The sequence below is a fragment of the Diospyros lotus genome, chromosome 1 (assembly GCF_014633365.1).
Source record: "Diospyros lotus cultivar Yz01 chromosome 1, ASM1463336v1, whole genome shotgun sequence".
Classification (NCBI taxonomy): Eukaryota; Viridiplantae; Streptophyta; class Magnoliopsida; order Ericales; family Ebenaceae; genus Diospyros; species Diospyros lotus.
Window position 1 is genome coordinate 34,557,610 of NC_068338.1, and position 16,336 is coordinate 34,573,945.

The 16,336-nt window shown below is 37.3% G+C and overlaps 3 protein-coding genes across 5 annotated transcripts; all 3 read right to left on the reverse strand.

Moving 5' to 3' along the window:
- Positions 1-587: 587 nt before the first annotated feature.
- Positions 588-7,136, reverse strand: LOC127799957 (probable pre-mRNA-splicing factor ATP-dependent RNA helicase DEAH2). 3 transcript variants are annotated; one of them, XM_052334269.1, is made up of 7 exons: positions 6,659-7,133; positions 5,679-5,881; positions 4,410-5,494; positions 3,846-3,971; positions 3,520-3,758; positions 3,285-3,403; positions 588-967 (listed from the first exon to the last, which is right to left on the reverse strand). In XM_052334269.1, exons 1-7 carry the CDS (start codon positions 6,938-6,940, stop codon positions 841-843), a joined length of 2,181 nt encoding a protein of 726 aa, XP_052190229.1. In that variant the 5' UTR covers positions 6,941-7,133; the 3' UTR covers positions 588-840. The 3 variants fall into 3 exon arrangements, 2 of the variants coding, with proteins under 2 accessions (XP_052190229.1, XP_052190240.1); XR_008022693.1 differs by lacking the exons at positions 588-967; positions 3,285-3,403 and having other exon boundaries at positions 3,596-3,758; positions 3,846-4,071; positions 6,659-7,136; XM_052334280.1 differs by lacking the exons at positions 588-967; positions 3,285-3,403; positions 3,520-3,758 and having other exon boundaries at positions 3,870-4,081; positions 6,659-7,136.
- A 1,462-nt stretch (positions 7,137-8,598) lies between these two features.
- LOC127813465 (probable glycerol-3-phosphate acyltransferase 3) lies at positions 8,599-10,461 on the reverse strand. Its single transcript, XM_052354430.1, has 2 exons — positions 9,745-10,461; positions 8,599-9,615 (listed from the first exon to the last, which is right to left on the reverse strand). Exons 1-2 carry the CDS (start codon positions 10,450-10,452, stop codon positions 8,746-8,748), a joined length of 1,578 nt encoding a protein of 525 aa, XP_052210390.1. The 5' UTR covers positions 10,453-10,461; the 3' UTR covers positions 8,599-8,745.
- A 4,920-nt stretch (positions 10,462-15,381) lies between these two features.
- LOC127790735 (3'-5' exonuclease-like) lies at positions 15,382-15,981 on the reverse strand. Its single transcript, XM_052320414.1, has one exon. It carries the CDS (start codon positions 15,979-15,981, stop codon positions 15,382-15,384), a length of 600 nt encoding a protein of 199 aa, XP_052176374.1.
- Positions 15,982-16,336: the final 355 nt, after the last annotated feature.

A 16,336-nucleotide genomic window follows, 5' to 3' on the forward strand; every position in this document is an offset into this window, starting at 1 on the left:
ACTAAAAAGAAGTGCGAACGATTTGGACTTTAGGCAATACATTTATTAAAATAGTATTAAATGTAGACACTTTTGTCCACAGTACTGATTCTAGGAAGTTAATTAGCAAAATCGTTTCTTTCATTCATTGAGGGCTCAACTTTTTATTTCAAAAGTCTTAATTCTCATGACAAGTCGTACAGCAATGTGAAGACCGAGACTTAAAAAAGACATTCCTTGCCCATTCAATTCAGATTTGGAAAGTTCGAAATATGTACACTTCTCCATAAACTAATCAGACTGGGGACGAAATAAAATTTGTTCCAAGCAACCAATATGAAAGCATGTACCTTTCCTCAACTCCATTTAGCAACAAGCTCGCTTATATTTGCTTCCTTTTCCAAGAGCAATATACAATATTTTAACATCTGGTGAATCTCTCACTTAACACTGAAGCAATTGCACTTGTAAATACGAAGTCCAGAACCCCCCCGGGGGGGGGGGGGGGGGGCGCTCAACAGCATTTGCTTTAAGTGTCAATCCACGCCAAAAATTAAATGGTGCAGTCAATTGAGTTACATGCTCCTACTACTACTCTTTGCATCGTTTCTGGGTGGCAACGTAAATACCCTTGGCACAAGGGTTCATCTCATTGCTCAAATAATCTAATAGCAAAAGGCAAAGAAGAAACACACATCTAAATAAAGTAAACTGCAAGACTTCATGTGTATTAATGGTACAGTAAACTTTGGCATTCCAGAAATTAGAGAGAGAGCGCTTAGCATGTCCAATCCGGTAAGCGCCCTCTGAACTCTTAACCTCCTGCATTTTCAGGGCGAGTGCAAACATGATGAAACAGCTTTACTTTCTGCTCTTGCTCTGTTCCCTCTCCTTTTCCCTTTTCTTGTAAAGTCTCTCAAGAACCCGCCTCGCCTCGCACTGGGGAAAGTTTTCAAGGTCGAAGTAGTGGGGTGCTATATCAACCAACCTGAATCAACACAAAACACATCAAAGCACAACATAAAAAATAAAAATAAAAAGGCAAACATTTAATTACATTATCAAGTAAGGAGTAGGATATTTTGATAAAAAATTAGAAACCGAAAAGAGAATATCCAGCAAAATAAGAAATTAAAATTCACTCATAATAATGATATCAATGTAATTCAATTGTATCACAACAATCACTCATAGTAATTTTGATAAAGGACCTCCCCAATACACAAGGATCCTTGCTTTGCTGGGGTTGAGGTAGGGTCATATTTGTATGTAGCACCCCCCCCCCCAAAAAAAAAAAAAAAAAATACAAACCAAATTTTTGGGAAGAGGCTATTTTCACAAACTCGAATCAATGATGATTCTATCACAAGGAACCGCCTTACAATTGTTCCCAACGGTCACGCCCTCACTCATTAATAATTTGATAGCCAAAAAAAACTGCTCTGATCTACTTTGGTCCTCTAACAAATCTAATCCTCTTGATTTACAAAAATAAAAAGTAGAATGTTGCCAAGGGAGTTCCGTTTTTCAGCTCCATCTATAAATTTGGTTCATTAAGGAAAGTAGAGAAGGTTCAACAAGTAGCTATATGAAAATGCTAAAAACTAATGGAATAAATGTCATAGTTATCTCACACACATATATAAGCCTTTTCTTGTGTGCCCACCTTTTGATGAAGAAAAGGAAATCCTGAAGAAGATAAGGTTAGATTACATAGACTCGGAATTGCATTGCAAGGGCATGTCACATAGCATGGCATGGCCGCCCATGGATGGAATGCAACGCCACAGAACAAGACACAGGCATGTTACATAGCATAGATCTTATGAACTATCTATTGTTTCACTACAGAGCAATATCAAAAACAATTTCAACAACTTCTTTTAGCAACTTACTAAGAACTCAAATATTCTACACAGCAAAAAAATACATGAATGGAAAAAAATTATATTAGAACCTATAAGTGAAGTTAAAACTATTAAAATTCAATAAGAATGATGAGTTTGCATATGCCACACTACTAAAATAAGTCCTTGAAATTTTGGTAAATTTTTTTTTGAAAGCAAAAAAGAAACTTTTTGTGCATTTTCCATGCCCACCCACTAGCTGCCCCATGCCATGCCAGCGAACTATTCTGGTCCTAACACAATTAACATAGGCCATGTTAGACCTTGGAACAGAAAACTGCATCGTTGTGCCTGTGGCGTGGTGTGCCATTGTGGCGTTGCTTGTTTCACACATCTAATTTCAACCAAAAGCACCAATCGGACAGAAAACAAGAAAGGGAATGGGGAAGCAAGCTATAGGATAGGTAAAGAATCGATTGCCTTGTGTACAACAGGCCCATCATAGGTGAAATTAAATTTCAAAAATAAGGTCATTAGTGGGGCAATATAAGAATAGATAAATTAAAAATGAGATTATTCATAATAAGGTTTGAGTTATTAAAGATAAGAAGCATTAGACATGATTAACATGGTTTAGTTATGTAAGAAGAAGACTGATATAGTCTTCTGTAAGAAGAGTAGAAAGAATGGAACAAGTCTTTAGCAATGGGAATAAAGGAGACCAAAAAACCTTCGGCAAGAAACCCTTAGATCCAATGAGTTATTATGAGGGCATTGTAGAACATGAAGGCCATAGACAAAAATAATTGGAGAGCTAGAATTCATGTAGCTGCAGAATCCTTCTATGAAGCAGTTGAGAGTTGGAATGGCTTTGAAAGCCATTTGGTGACTGAAAACTTAGAGCTGCCCTCTTTGCTCAGCTGGCTTCACACACAGACACAGAGTAAATCACCTTTTTCTACATTGTTCAATGCCTCCTAGTGTGACATGGAGCTTTTGGAAAGAAATGAACCGTGTTTGATAGCATTACGAGATATTTTACATTTTTTGAAATGTACACTTCCTGTTTCCATTTTCTTGTCACCAGAGGAGAATAGTGAAATACCCCCCTTTTTTTGCCTACTTTCCCTATTTTGTGAATAAGATTGCCCTGGAGCAACACTAAGAGGATTTGCAATTTTAATGATATTTTCCCCTTACAGTACCTTTAAAGAGATTTTTACTTCTTATTTACCAAAAGTGAAACAAATGCCCTTTGCTTGAAAACATTCAAAAACCTCTAGAAGCAACATACCTTCCATATCAATTTTATATCTAACATTTAATAAACACTTGTATGCATGTCATATCTTTATACATCGCATGCTCTATATCTCACACAATGCATAGAAAATCCTAATGCGCTAAAACCTAATGAAAAATTACCAAACAGTAAAAGCTTAGAAGGAGGATACCAACCATTCGCCACGAATATCTGTCACTGTACGGATGAAGTTTCTGCTCGTCAAGACAAACTCATTATAGATGACCCACTCCGGCTTATGATCCAGACAATTTGAAGGGTGCAAGTGAACCACCTGGTTTGGCAAGTTACAGTAATTAAACACTAAAACACTTCAAAACATTGTGTTTCATTTCCATAAATATACAGTTTCCTTGAGTACAAAAACAATGAAGAAGTCATTCTTCTTACCTGGTTATCCTTCACAGTCAAATAGTGTCCAGTGCGCTCTAGATGAGCCACCTGCATGAAATATCCAGCCAGCATAGCCTTTCTGATATTCACATAGTAGTCCCGGCTGTTGAAATCTGTACTGCATAGCTTGAGGTTGAATCTAACCATGATGCGAGCCAGCTGTTGCCTTACGTTATCAGCAGCTTTTAGCGCCCGTTGGTTAACGAAGTTCTCATAGCACCAAGAAGGATCCTCATCTGAAACCCAAAGGTTTAGAAGCACAATGATGCTAATATAACTGTGATTATCAAGCAGGAGAAAGGGAAGAATGTCAAAACACTCACTATTTTGTTTGTATGCATGGTATACATTCAAGAGCGTCAGGTGGTCACCATCAATGTGTCCAAACCGTGCTTTTGCTTCATCCGCAGCTTTCTGAGCCTCCCTAGGCCGGACAAAGCAATTGGGTACTAAAGAAAAAATTGGTTATCACAGAGGAGGCCCACTGTAGGTCAGCAGACGGATAGAGGCGAGACGACACCATTTGCTTCATGAGAGAATACTGAGAAACTGCAACTATCTGCATCAGCACTTACTTAGATATTCTATGTTGCATGCCAACGGGGGGCATGGAACCCAGACAAGACAGTTGCTGATGACAACCTAAGTGGAGACACATACATTCAACTGCATTCTAGGACATTATTGTACACAAGAATGCAATTAAACATATAAACTCATAGGCACAAAATGTATGTTTGTGCACTAAGAAGAAAGGAGTGAATGCCGTGGGCATGCATTCACCAATTAAAAGGGAGCAACATTCTCAGCCCATCGTTGCTGTACTTGAATACAAGCACAAATTTAGACTCCAGACAGAACCAAAAACAAAGCAACCAAACACATACCTGAAAGCATGGCTGATATGGACAGGATCTCATTTGAACAGTTAAGTTGACAACTGGCAACAAGCATCTTGCCCATTTGTGGATCCAGAGGAAATTCACTCATAATTTCACCCAGCTTTGTCAAGTAGCCTTCGTCATCCAATGCTCCCAAATAATTTAGCATCTCTAGTGCACGCATCAATGTCTCAGGTGCAGGAGGATCCATAAAATCAAAGTGTACCAGGTCATCAATTCCTAGTTTCTTCAAGGTGAGAACTGTATTTGCAAGGTTTGATCGCAGTATTTCTGGATAAGTCTGAGGCTGAAGATCATTATTAAAACTTTTTTCAGTGTAAAGTCTATAACATTTGCCTGGTTGTGTTCTTCCTGCACGCCCTGCTCTTTGGTGAGCACTAGCCTTCGATATTGGAGAGACCAGTAAAGATTCAACACGAATTCGGGGATTATAAACCTTCTGTTTTGAAAACCCTGGATCAATCACATAAACTATACCATCTATGGTTAGGGATGTTTCTGCAATGTTTGTTGACACTACAATCTTCCTTCCCAGAGGACCACCCTCTGTTAAGGGCGGAGGAGCAGGTTCAAAAATTTTCTGCTGCATAGCCGGAGGAAGTGTTGAATACAGTGGAACAGCCTTAACAGGCCCAACATTATCTCCCATATTGGCAATTTCTTTTGATATTCGCTTACATGCATCTTCTATTTCTTCCTCTCCTGTAAGAAATACAAGTATGTCACCTGGACCTTCGCACATGTGTATCTGAACAACTGTACGAATTGCTGCTTCAAGATAGTCCCTCTCAGGCTCTTGGGTATAAAAAATCTCTACTGGATGAAGCCTTCCCGGAACTTTCATAAGAGGAGCACCATTAAAATAACCCTGAAACTTTTCTGCCTCAAGAGTAGCACTCATTACAACTAATTTAAGATCTGGCCTATTTTTCAGTACTTCCTTCAAAAGCCCAAACAGAACATCTGTTGCCAAAGTTCTTTCATGAGCCTCATCAAGAATTATTACTTTGTATCTTTCCAAAAGCGGATCAGTCATAGCTTCTCTTAGCAGCATACCATCAGTCAAATACCTGTAAAATGAAAGGGCACACATACTTGTCAATTCCCGACACTTAAGAGAGAAAAACAAAAAGGACAACAAAGCAGCCGCCCCTAACTTATCACTGCCAAAACAAATGACAACACAAAAAAAGACGACATCTGAGGTCCAAAACAGAATATAATAACTCAGTTGACCTATAGAGCTAAACTTACTTCAAAACTGTTCTTGCACTGCTGCAGTCTTCAAAACGAATACTATAACCAACTTCTTCTCCAATAGTTACATCCATCTCTTCAGCAACCCGACGAGAAACGGACATTGCAGCCACCCTGCGAGGCTGGGTACAGCCAACCATGAATTTCCTACGTTTATCTGGGGTCTCTATATCAACTGCTTCCAGAACAAACTGAGGAATCTGCACAGCGAAAGTATAAACCATGATTAAAAACTAGTTTCACCCAGCGAGGAGTTCTACCGCAAAATGAAGGAACTAACCCTAGTTGTCATATAATGAAACCAAAAAATATTTGCAGTAGAGAGAGCTCACATATGAGTTGATATCACACTTGTAACTTATATAATAGGCTCAGCTCTAAGTGATAAACCAAAATGGTGAAAACCTCAAAAGCATTAAACAACTGCATTAGGACCCCACAAACAGTGAATCTAGAAATTCTAAAAACTTCTCACAGACAACTAGTAACTATTAAACGAGCCTATAAAAATCTTAGGATTCTTGAAATGAACCTCGAACAGGTACTAACGGTACTCGAAAAATATCTGCAACGCAGATCTCCTAATCAATCTTAACACTACAGATTCTTGTTTCACAACTAAATAACTGAGACTCGTCCCATGATCCCTGAGCACAACACAGAAAACCAAACAAGCACAGAAAAACACCAACCCCTGCTTCCAGGCCCCCCGACGCAAAAAAAAAAAAAAAAAAAAAACACTAAGAACCTAAAATATTGCATTAGGCAGAGCACGCTAAGGCAACAATGAACAATTATCACAGGTAGCAACCCGAAAAACACACTTGAACCAAATAAGGCACAAATTAATTCCAAAAATGGCAGGTTTTCACCTGCTTTTAAAAATAATCCAAACTTTAATTCCCTTCTGCTTCTCATTTCATGAGCAACCAAACAAATTAACTTCTATCATTCTAAATAACGCCGAAGACGCTAACCTGCGTGGTTTTACCGCTACCAGTTTCACCAACCAAGATCAGGCTTTGGTTGGCTTTGAGGGCTTGCAAAAACTCCTCTTTCTGATGCCAAACTGGAAGAGTCTTCCTCTTCTCCAAGATGTCGTAATACCTCTGGGAGAACGGTCTCCCATTCCACCGATTGATCGTAAGGTTGCTGTTCCCAAGAATTGTGCCACCGTTAGATTTCGTGAGTTTGGCCGCCACTGAGCTCTCATCCACGACATCGAACAGGCTCACCTTCCTCTTCCTCTCCGTCCCCATCTATCCTAAACCCTAATCCTCCGCAGAATCGCAAAAACGCCTCCAAAATACCTCCGAATCCCAACCTCTAATCAGGAAATCTTCGAAGAATATCTGAGTGGCTCTCCCCCTGAAACTCCCAAACCCTAGAGGCAGTCCCTTGGTTTATATGCATCTACCGTGTCCAGGGTCGAGCAGATGGAGAGAGAACGTTCTCGAATTACTTATCAGTCCCTCATTTTATATCTTAATTTCTTCCAACCACCCTTTATATACCGACTTCGTTCGAGTGTGTAAAGCTTTTCCGGCCGCTATGTATTCGGTTTAGGCCCAATAAGTTCCTGGTGGACCGGGCCTTCATTGGGCTCCTTTCACACTTCGCCATGTTACGGGCTTCAATTTTCGGTTCACGTTTAATAATTACCATATATATAGGAGATTAGATAAAAACGAAATTGTAAATATTGTATTTGAAAATTTTTTATTACAGAATAAAAAATAAAAAGAAGGAACGATTTATAACTATAACATTACCATCTAATTTAATATGAATATTATAAAATTAATGACGGAAAAAAATTGATCAACTAAGAAAGAAATATTTTAAGTAAGGTTAGTTTGTTATAACAAGTGATTGATTCTCTTAATATATAATAATAAAAAAAAATTAAATGAAACCTTCTCTAAAAGGAGCCTTCATATTTTCAAAATGTTTTTGCAAGCCAAACACAATACAAAATCATTTTGCAAGAGAGATGGAGCACATGGAATTGGAATTGGGTAAAGTGGGAAGACGGTGACTACTAATTAAGCAACTGTTGCTATCCTTGAGGTTTATTTTTGTGGGAGCTTAATTATATCGATCCAGGGCCTAGAATTGCATTATTAGTTTAGAGAATTGCTCTTTTTTTAGTAGGGATTTTGACTGCTCAAAGGATTCCTATCTCTGCCGAACCTGTTTACATCCCGCGTGGCTCACGCATAGTATAGATTTCAAAAGGAAGAAAGAAAGAAAAGGTCCAAAGTGTCTGGGGTAACTTATATGCAAGGTTTCAGCCATTGGGTTTCAAGTTCACTTCCAGCTCTCTGGAAAGGAATTCTTAGGGTAGGTGGGACCCAACAAAAATATTGATGTCATATCTATTTGTAATATAAAAATAAAATTTAATTACCAACAAAATACTATTTCAAGCAATATATCATTTAATATTTTCAAACAATGTATACGTACGATGCAAATTTAAAATGCTGGTTATACCATATATATATTAATGCAATTTTACAAATCTTTTTAAGTTTATGTAAAATATTAATGTAATTAATTATGTGACTGTCTATATATATATATATATATACTTTCCCATGTAAAATAATTATGTATATATCATTAAAATTTGAAAAGAATATTATGGATGTATAATTAATTAGGTATGATCGAGGGGTTGATGGGGAGGAGATAATTTAGTTTTACGTACGGCTGAGGCAGGAAGATGGGTTTTGGCATTTAAAACTAGATAACATAAACAAAGCTCACAGATTCAAGGCCATGCAATGCAATATATTGCACCTTGTTTTGCCAAACGCTAAACTATCTTATTAATTCTGCTTAGAGAAGAACAAGAAGAAGAAGAAGAAAAGAAGAAAGATGGAAGATATCCAGTTCTCTGTAATATATAAGATATATGCAGAGGGCATGTGAAATTCAATATAATCGCCATCCAAATTAATGAGACAGCAAATTCAGAAGTTAATGCGGAAGAACTTACACTCGTACACACACACACACACACACACACATATATATATATATATGTGCTAGTTAGGTTTTAGCGTCTTTTTTTAACTATTCCTTCATTGCCAGCCAAGATCAAGTACTTGTCCTTCCTCGTAAGCCTAGTACATTCAAACCCCAGAGCTTTGCCGAGTTCACTCTGCACCAAATTGGCGACATCAAACCTTGAACTTTCCTGCCCAAAAGTAGCGGAGGTGGAGACCTTGTCAAGAAGCTTAATGGCGTAACTCGGGTACGGGTTCATGAGGAAGAAAAGCGGGTCCAGACACTTGAACCCGCTCGCAGTGGTGCCATAGAACATGCTCGCCCGCGTGTCCATCGCCACCGGCACTATGTCATGGTTCAACTGGGAGAACAAAGGGCTGAATCTGAGCAGATAAGGTTCTCTGCAAGTGGTGCCTTCGGGGCAAACAATTATGTCCCCTTGATTCAGCAATTGCTCCATCATCTTGGCATCTTGATCTCTGTCCCTCGTCAATCGGACTGTCTTGATTGGCGACAGCAGCTCAGATACTCTGCTCAGGCTGTAGGTTACGGCGGTGACGGGCTTCTTCAGTCCAAAAGAGAAGCAAAGAGGGTCCATTAGGGTCCTGTGGTTGCATGCGTAGAGAAGGCCTTTTGGCTTGGAAAGGTCTGGTTTTGGAGGAGAATTTGTGACCCTGAGTCTTAGCCCGGTGAAGGCTACGATGGGTGTGACGATGCTGTAAGGCAAAAATAAGGCGACAAGGGACCTGAAGATGGCTAGAATAATCCCAAATGGGACCCAAATGAACATGGCCAGAGTTGCCGTTGGGGTTGGCCTGAAAGCCAATCTGCCATCATGGAAGATGAGAGGCTTGGGGTATCTGCCCCTTGGCAGGGCATGCCAGCTCCTCCTGTCTGCTTCGGTTGCCAAGTAAATCTCCTGTTGCAATAATGAGTAGGTGGATGACATGTTGTTATTTAGATGATAATTCATTCAAACCAATACAAAATTCGTTGTTTTGAGTCTAAACCATTAGTAGCTGTTGTCAGTTGAAATATAGTTACGTACCTTGCAATGAGAAAACAAGGGATGATCAAGTGATTTCTTGAAGGAATTGGTAATTCCAATATTCGTTTGATGGTCGTCCATTGTGTCATCCAGAACAATCTTCTTTTTCTCCTCCATTAGACCCAGAAAGTAGCCGCGATAGACTTTGAGGTCTCGGCCAACTACGTGCTCAATGTCCAAGTAATCCTTCAGAAAACTCTCCACCATTGGCAGAGGCAAATCGGTTACACCCACAGCCTTGCCGCCTCTTCTCAACACCTCGAAGCTTTCTGACCCAACGTCCTCCAGGAAGAACTTTGGCAGAACAGCGGTTCCAGCTCTAAAACTCTCTGTCCTGATCCCAAAAAAGCAAACCATGACCATGATATTCAAGCCCATCTCGTAGCCAACAAAGTGAACAAATGGGTACAACACGAGCAAAACAAGGGCCCTGAAGAGGCACCCAGCTTCGAACGCAACCAGCATGAAGTAGGGGAACAAAGAAGAAGATTTCAGAAGCGTTCCTTCGACGCTGAAGATGAGAGTGTGGTCGGCTAGGTCCGATCTGCGGGCGAGAGAAGGGAACCTTTGGACCTTGGATTGGGATAAGGAATGGGCGTGGCTCAAGTTTCTTTGAATACCACCCTTTGGGTTGGTCCTGAAATGTTTGAGGAAAAGACGAAAGAAGAAGAGGACGAGAGATTTGAAGAAGAGGACCTCGGAAACCATTTTGCCCAGTTTGCGATCTATTTGGAATGTCTGAATCACAGAACTAAGCGCCCTATTTATAGAGTTGAGCCACGGAAAAGTCCACCGCTTCTGCTTCCATGGCCAAGGGTATGGATTAATACTCCATCCAATCTAATCATCATTCTTAAACATTGCATGATGTGACAAAATATTGACCATTAAATTATATATGGAGCCAATGCACTTCAATTAAGCTGTGGGTGGGGTCCTGTCCCTGTGCGCTTTATGGGCAGTAGACGCGTAAACTGGTTCGGCAGGGACCCAGAAGCCAGAACCAGAAGAAAAGCAGCCACTCATTCTGCTTGAATTAATTTTTTTTTTTCTTGAACTAATTGTTGGTGCTTGCCGACGCCCAATAATCTAGTGGGTTGTTAGGAGACACCATCACTAAGCAGCAAGCTTCATACAACTTTGATCAGATGGAAGCCAAGTCACAAAGTAAATATGCAGGCGATCGATATAGGATATATATATTTTTTGTTTCTGAAATTGTGTAACTGAATTATAGTACTATTTAATTCCAGTAAACTTTTCGTGATCTTTCTTCTGACTTGGTAAAAAGATTACTTCCAAGATTCCTGCCCTTTCCGTCGCAGAGATGGTCAATTCACAAAGGAGTGAGTGGTGACATTTTTAAAGAAAAAGTAGTCGATCGATTACATTATGTCACTTGATGGATTTAAAATTCTAGTCATTTTTATTCAAGTTTGGTATATAATCAAGGTTTTCTTCAGGAGGAATCTAGTAGTGGAATGGAACAGTGAAATAAGATGCAAATATCTTTTCTTCATTTGAGGGGAGCAAGAGATCACGATGAAAGATAACAAAAAGAAAAGGAAAATGTTATATTTGTATGGGAGAGTGTGATTATTGTTAGTATTATCAAAATACAAAAGTAAGTTTCCTATTTCTTTATTTCATGCATCCTCCATTAGTTCATTGCATGTAAAGTGTTTTTATCAATTATTATTGTTTCACCCCATCTTTTTTGGTTGACAATGATAAATTAAACCCCTCTTCTCTTGACTGCCATTATTTTTTTCCCTCAAATATATAAGATAGAAGCATCCTTGATAATATTTTAATGGTCTCGGGCGTGTTTGGGAAGAGCGTTAGAACCTTATGTGCAACATATTTAATAGGATCTTATCTTATCAATTATTTATATTTCATATTAATTTAAAATTACTGTTTAAGAAAAACCCAGTTAATCTTATTTGGTATTAAAGATTTTCAAACTCTGTGTCCACATTCTGCCTGTAATTGTAGTTCTGAAAATTATCTTTATACAAAAAGAAAGAAGGTACAAAACCATGACTTTTTTACAAATTCTATGATCCCTCCCATTGGAAACAATAAAAAAAAATTAAGCAACCAATATATATATATAAGAACACTAAAATAATTTTTAGTCCTATGCCCATTATCTTCAATGGGCCATTTATATTTTTTATGCATAAAAGTCATATGCTAATCACACTACCCATTGAGAAATTTAGGAATATATGCAAAACTATATATTGGAGCTTCTCTTTCTTCTTTGGAACAAATTTAAAATTTGGAAAAATTTAAAAAAAAAAAAATAGTATGGATGAAATTAAATCGCAACAATTAGAAGAAATCGTTTAACAGGTTGGTGAAGAGATGGAAACAACAATTAAATTAAATTTGATAGATAGTGTATTGTATGAAAGTTTAAATAAAAATAATTTTATTTTTCCCTTCTACTTTTGCTTCATAGCCAACTTCAATTTTCTGTTTCTCCTTCACAAAAAAATAAAATAACTTGTACTATATGCAAAAGCATTTTTTTTTTTAATTTTATCCAAACATCACAAAAAACTCAAAAAAGTGATTTTATTATTATAAAAAAAAAACACTTTTCTAGATTCCCTATACATGGCCAATAGGCCATTTCTTCAGCAAGCATAGTTTTAAAAAAAAAAAAAAAAAAATCATTGGATTTGGATACGTAGAAGTTGACAAGATTAGAGGATATTCGGTGCACTTTAAATGCAAGCGCAAATGCAAACATGGGCAAAACGCCCCTTGTTTATTAAGATAGCATGGCCAAACCCCAGCGCCCACACGTGAAATACCTAATTAATTAGGTTCTATTGTTTCTACTTCATAATAATCTTGTGCGTGCATGGTGCATATATATATGTATACGACCAGATGCATGCATATATATATATGTGTGTGTGTGTGTGTGTGTGTGTTTGTGTGTGGTATATGTATCAGAGAAATTGCAACCTTCCCCGTATTGGATTGGGAGAGAAAGAAACAAACTGATCAAGGGCATTGATCACTTGCTCGATCTACTGGATCGATCTCGCGTGTTCTTAAAGTCAAAATGAATATTGCCCCACATGCATGCATGGATGGGGATCGATCATCAGCTGACCCAGAACCGGAAAGGTGGCAAAGGCTGCGCCGACCATGCATGCATGCAGCCCTTTCAAAATACTTAATTAATATCAAAGCCTGGTCCACTTCATTATATATATTATATTTTATAAATATATATATATGTATATGTACGCGTTTTAATTAAGTCACAAGCACAGCTCAATAGTAGTAAATAAATGGGGCACTGAAGTACTCGGTCTTAGACCTTAATAATTAGCTAGGCCTCAAAGGTGGAAATTTAGCATGGTGCCAAGGATTTCAAATTAACGGCTAATTAATTATGGGTATTTTTGGAGTATTATTGAGCAAGATCGATCTAGACTAGAGTTTGTTCTCTTATGGTCAATTGTTGCAAGCTCTGTCATTAATTAATTTAATCAAGTTATTCATTGATGTGACCCGTTTCGTAAATTCCAATTTGTGTGATATATAGTTTGGATGAAGCATGCATGGGCCAATCGACATTAATTTGTAAGTTAATGGGAGGTACTCCAATTTAAGGTGCTTCAAAAATAAAAAATAAAATATGGAAATTAATTAATTTATAGGGTGGTTCATTGAATCCGAAAGTGTACTGATACATTACTATATATGAACGTATTCATTATGACAACTTCCACAAAAACAAGGGCATGTCCATACTTCAACAGGATGGGCTTGTAGGGGTTCCTTCATAGTAATAAGATGCGGAAGAAGATAGATGCATGCTTCGTACGTACCCTCTTTTTATATTTACTTTCGAGAAAAAAAAAAAATCCTTCTATGTATAGCTTAAGTTATATTCTCCATTAGGTGAAGGACAAGTTCACGTGAGGCCTAGCAGGGGCAACGTGAGGCCCAATGGGGGCAACTGCTAGGCCAGAATTTTTTAAAAAAAATTATTTTTTTACAATAATTTACTACTAAAAATTAAAAAAAAAAAGTAAGTATTAAAAAAAAAGATAGTATATAATAGTCCAATAATAATCACTACAACATTTTTTACAATTTACTCATAATTTTATTTTTTTTATAATGATGATGCAAAGAAAGCAAATATTGAAAAAAATTATGAAACACGAAAAGCAAATATGGAAGGAATTTATATATTGAAGAAAATGAACAAGTTAACAAAATAAGTACTGAGCAAATTAATGTTGCACAACTTAAAATTGATCCCGGGATAAGAACTACAATAATAGATTATAATGTTAATCTTCGAAATCAAATTATAAGAGTCTACTTACAAAGAGTTCTGTGTCAATCTCGAAATCAAGACGATTCATTATAATTTGGTTCAATGAATTTGATAATTGGTTGGAATATAATATAAACAAAGATAATATATTTTGCTCATATTGTTATATTTTTTAAGAGAAATGATGAAAAACAAGGAGGGGGCAATTCTTTTGTGAAAGAAATGTTTAGTAATTTAAAAATATATATATAAAAACTTTAAGTTCATGTTGTAGATGCCAATAAACATACACAATTAAGTTTGAAACAATTGTGAAATCTTAACAAATCAAGAGTAAAATATTAAGACAATTTTCTTTAACTAATTAGAACAAATACTGTGTGATTATCAAATTTATTTAAATATATCAATTGATTGTATTCGATTTCTTCTACAGCAATGACTAGTCTTTCGTGGTCACAAAAAGTTTAAGAATTCAAATAATCAATGTAATTTTCTTGAACAAAAATTTTTATATTTTAATATTATTATTATTATTTTATTTTTAAAATTATATTTTTTATATTTAAATTCGCCTGAAATAAAATCCTGGCATGAATGCGGTATGTATTAGTTGAACCCAAGTTGCCAAACAGGGCTCTTTAAAAAATATTTTGAGCAACGTTATTGCTACAGGTTTTTTAGAAATAAATAATATTTTGTTTAAGGAATATTAATCACTAAAAAGTTACTAAATTAAGCTTAGCATATATATGAATTTTATAACTTAATTAATTTTATATTCACACTTCATATATATTTTATACCAATATTTCTACACCGTCAACTTCAAACTTAAATAATTAATACTCTTTTAATGTGTTAATTACTGAATTTTTCTTCTATTTTTCAAACTTCACCAAGTACCTAATTAGAATTTATCATTAATTGTATGACTAAATAACTTAAACAACTAATGGAGAATATAAGAATGGGGATGTCGACGACTTGCATGGGGGCATATATATTGTTCTGGAGATGCATAGTCTGGGTCGCAAGACCCCTCCTAGCTAGAGAGATTTGGGATGATCCAGCTCTATTTCGTTGTTATGGTTAGAGTGTACTCCCAAATGCTATGTGTTAATAGCAAGTTAGATTTGCATTTCAATAATGAAAATTTAACAAGCTCGATAACAAATTAAATTGAGTAACAATATGCATAACAACCATCACCATCAATTCCCACAAAATGTAACCCAAAATAGAACCAAATGTAAACTTCGATGAGGCCGATAAGAACTTTCAAAATTAGTAGGACGCTGTGAACGTCAGACTAACGTCTAGTACCCGATCAGTAGCTTGCGGCCAATTCTGTAGCAAGCGTAGGCATCAATACAAGCATACTCAATCTGCTTCTCATCAAGAACCCTAGCCTCCCAGTTACTCCGACAAACATGCAACGGCTTCTCCATAGGAAGATTTGCAACTCTGTTAGCAAGAGCTTTCAACCCAGGTTTACGGTAATACAACAACGGCCAGCGCGACATAGCCAACTGCTGAATGTCAACAGTGTTACATGTGTTGCAATATCCGAGACCATATTCACTCCGAAGCTTCATCACGTCGTCATCAACCTCGACCCCCACAAAGGTAACGTTGGAATCGTTGAGGAAGGCCTCCAATATCTGAGGAATGCGGTCCATGTAAAAGAGTTGCAGTATGAGGCACTTGGTGTCCACGCATAGCTGCAATGTGGCCGTTCTGTTGATCTTTGAGGCGTCGAGGTTAGGCTTCCATTCACAGTCCAAGCCGACGATCAAACGTTCTCCGGGATACAGCGAAAGCACTTCATTCAACCACTCATCGAAGGCAGCGGCTTTATCCGCCACTGTTACTTGGATGGTATGGTCGGCGAAGTGAACCAGGTGCCTGTTTGCCATATCTTTTCGATCGAGTGCAATGTCTTGCAAACTAACAAATAAATTCTAAATATATATATATATATATGCAGGATTTAACCAATGGAATTGAAGGGGAGACCATAGGGTGGCCGTTGTCTGTGTTTACCCATGAAGTTCTAAATTCCTCTCAATAATTCTCAACAAACGGTACAGTACTCGAGATTCATTGATTCTGGCTTTAGGATTAAGGAGCCAGGCCAGCGCAAGAACCGCGCCCGCATGCATTGAATGAAAGCACAAGCAATAGCTACCTGGTAATTAATCACACAAATCTAGTTACTTGGGCTAAGAGCCTATTTGGGATTGAGCTGTAAAAATTGAGTTGATTTGAGTT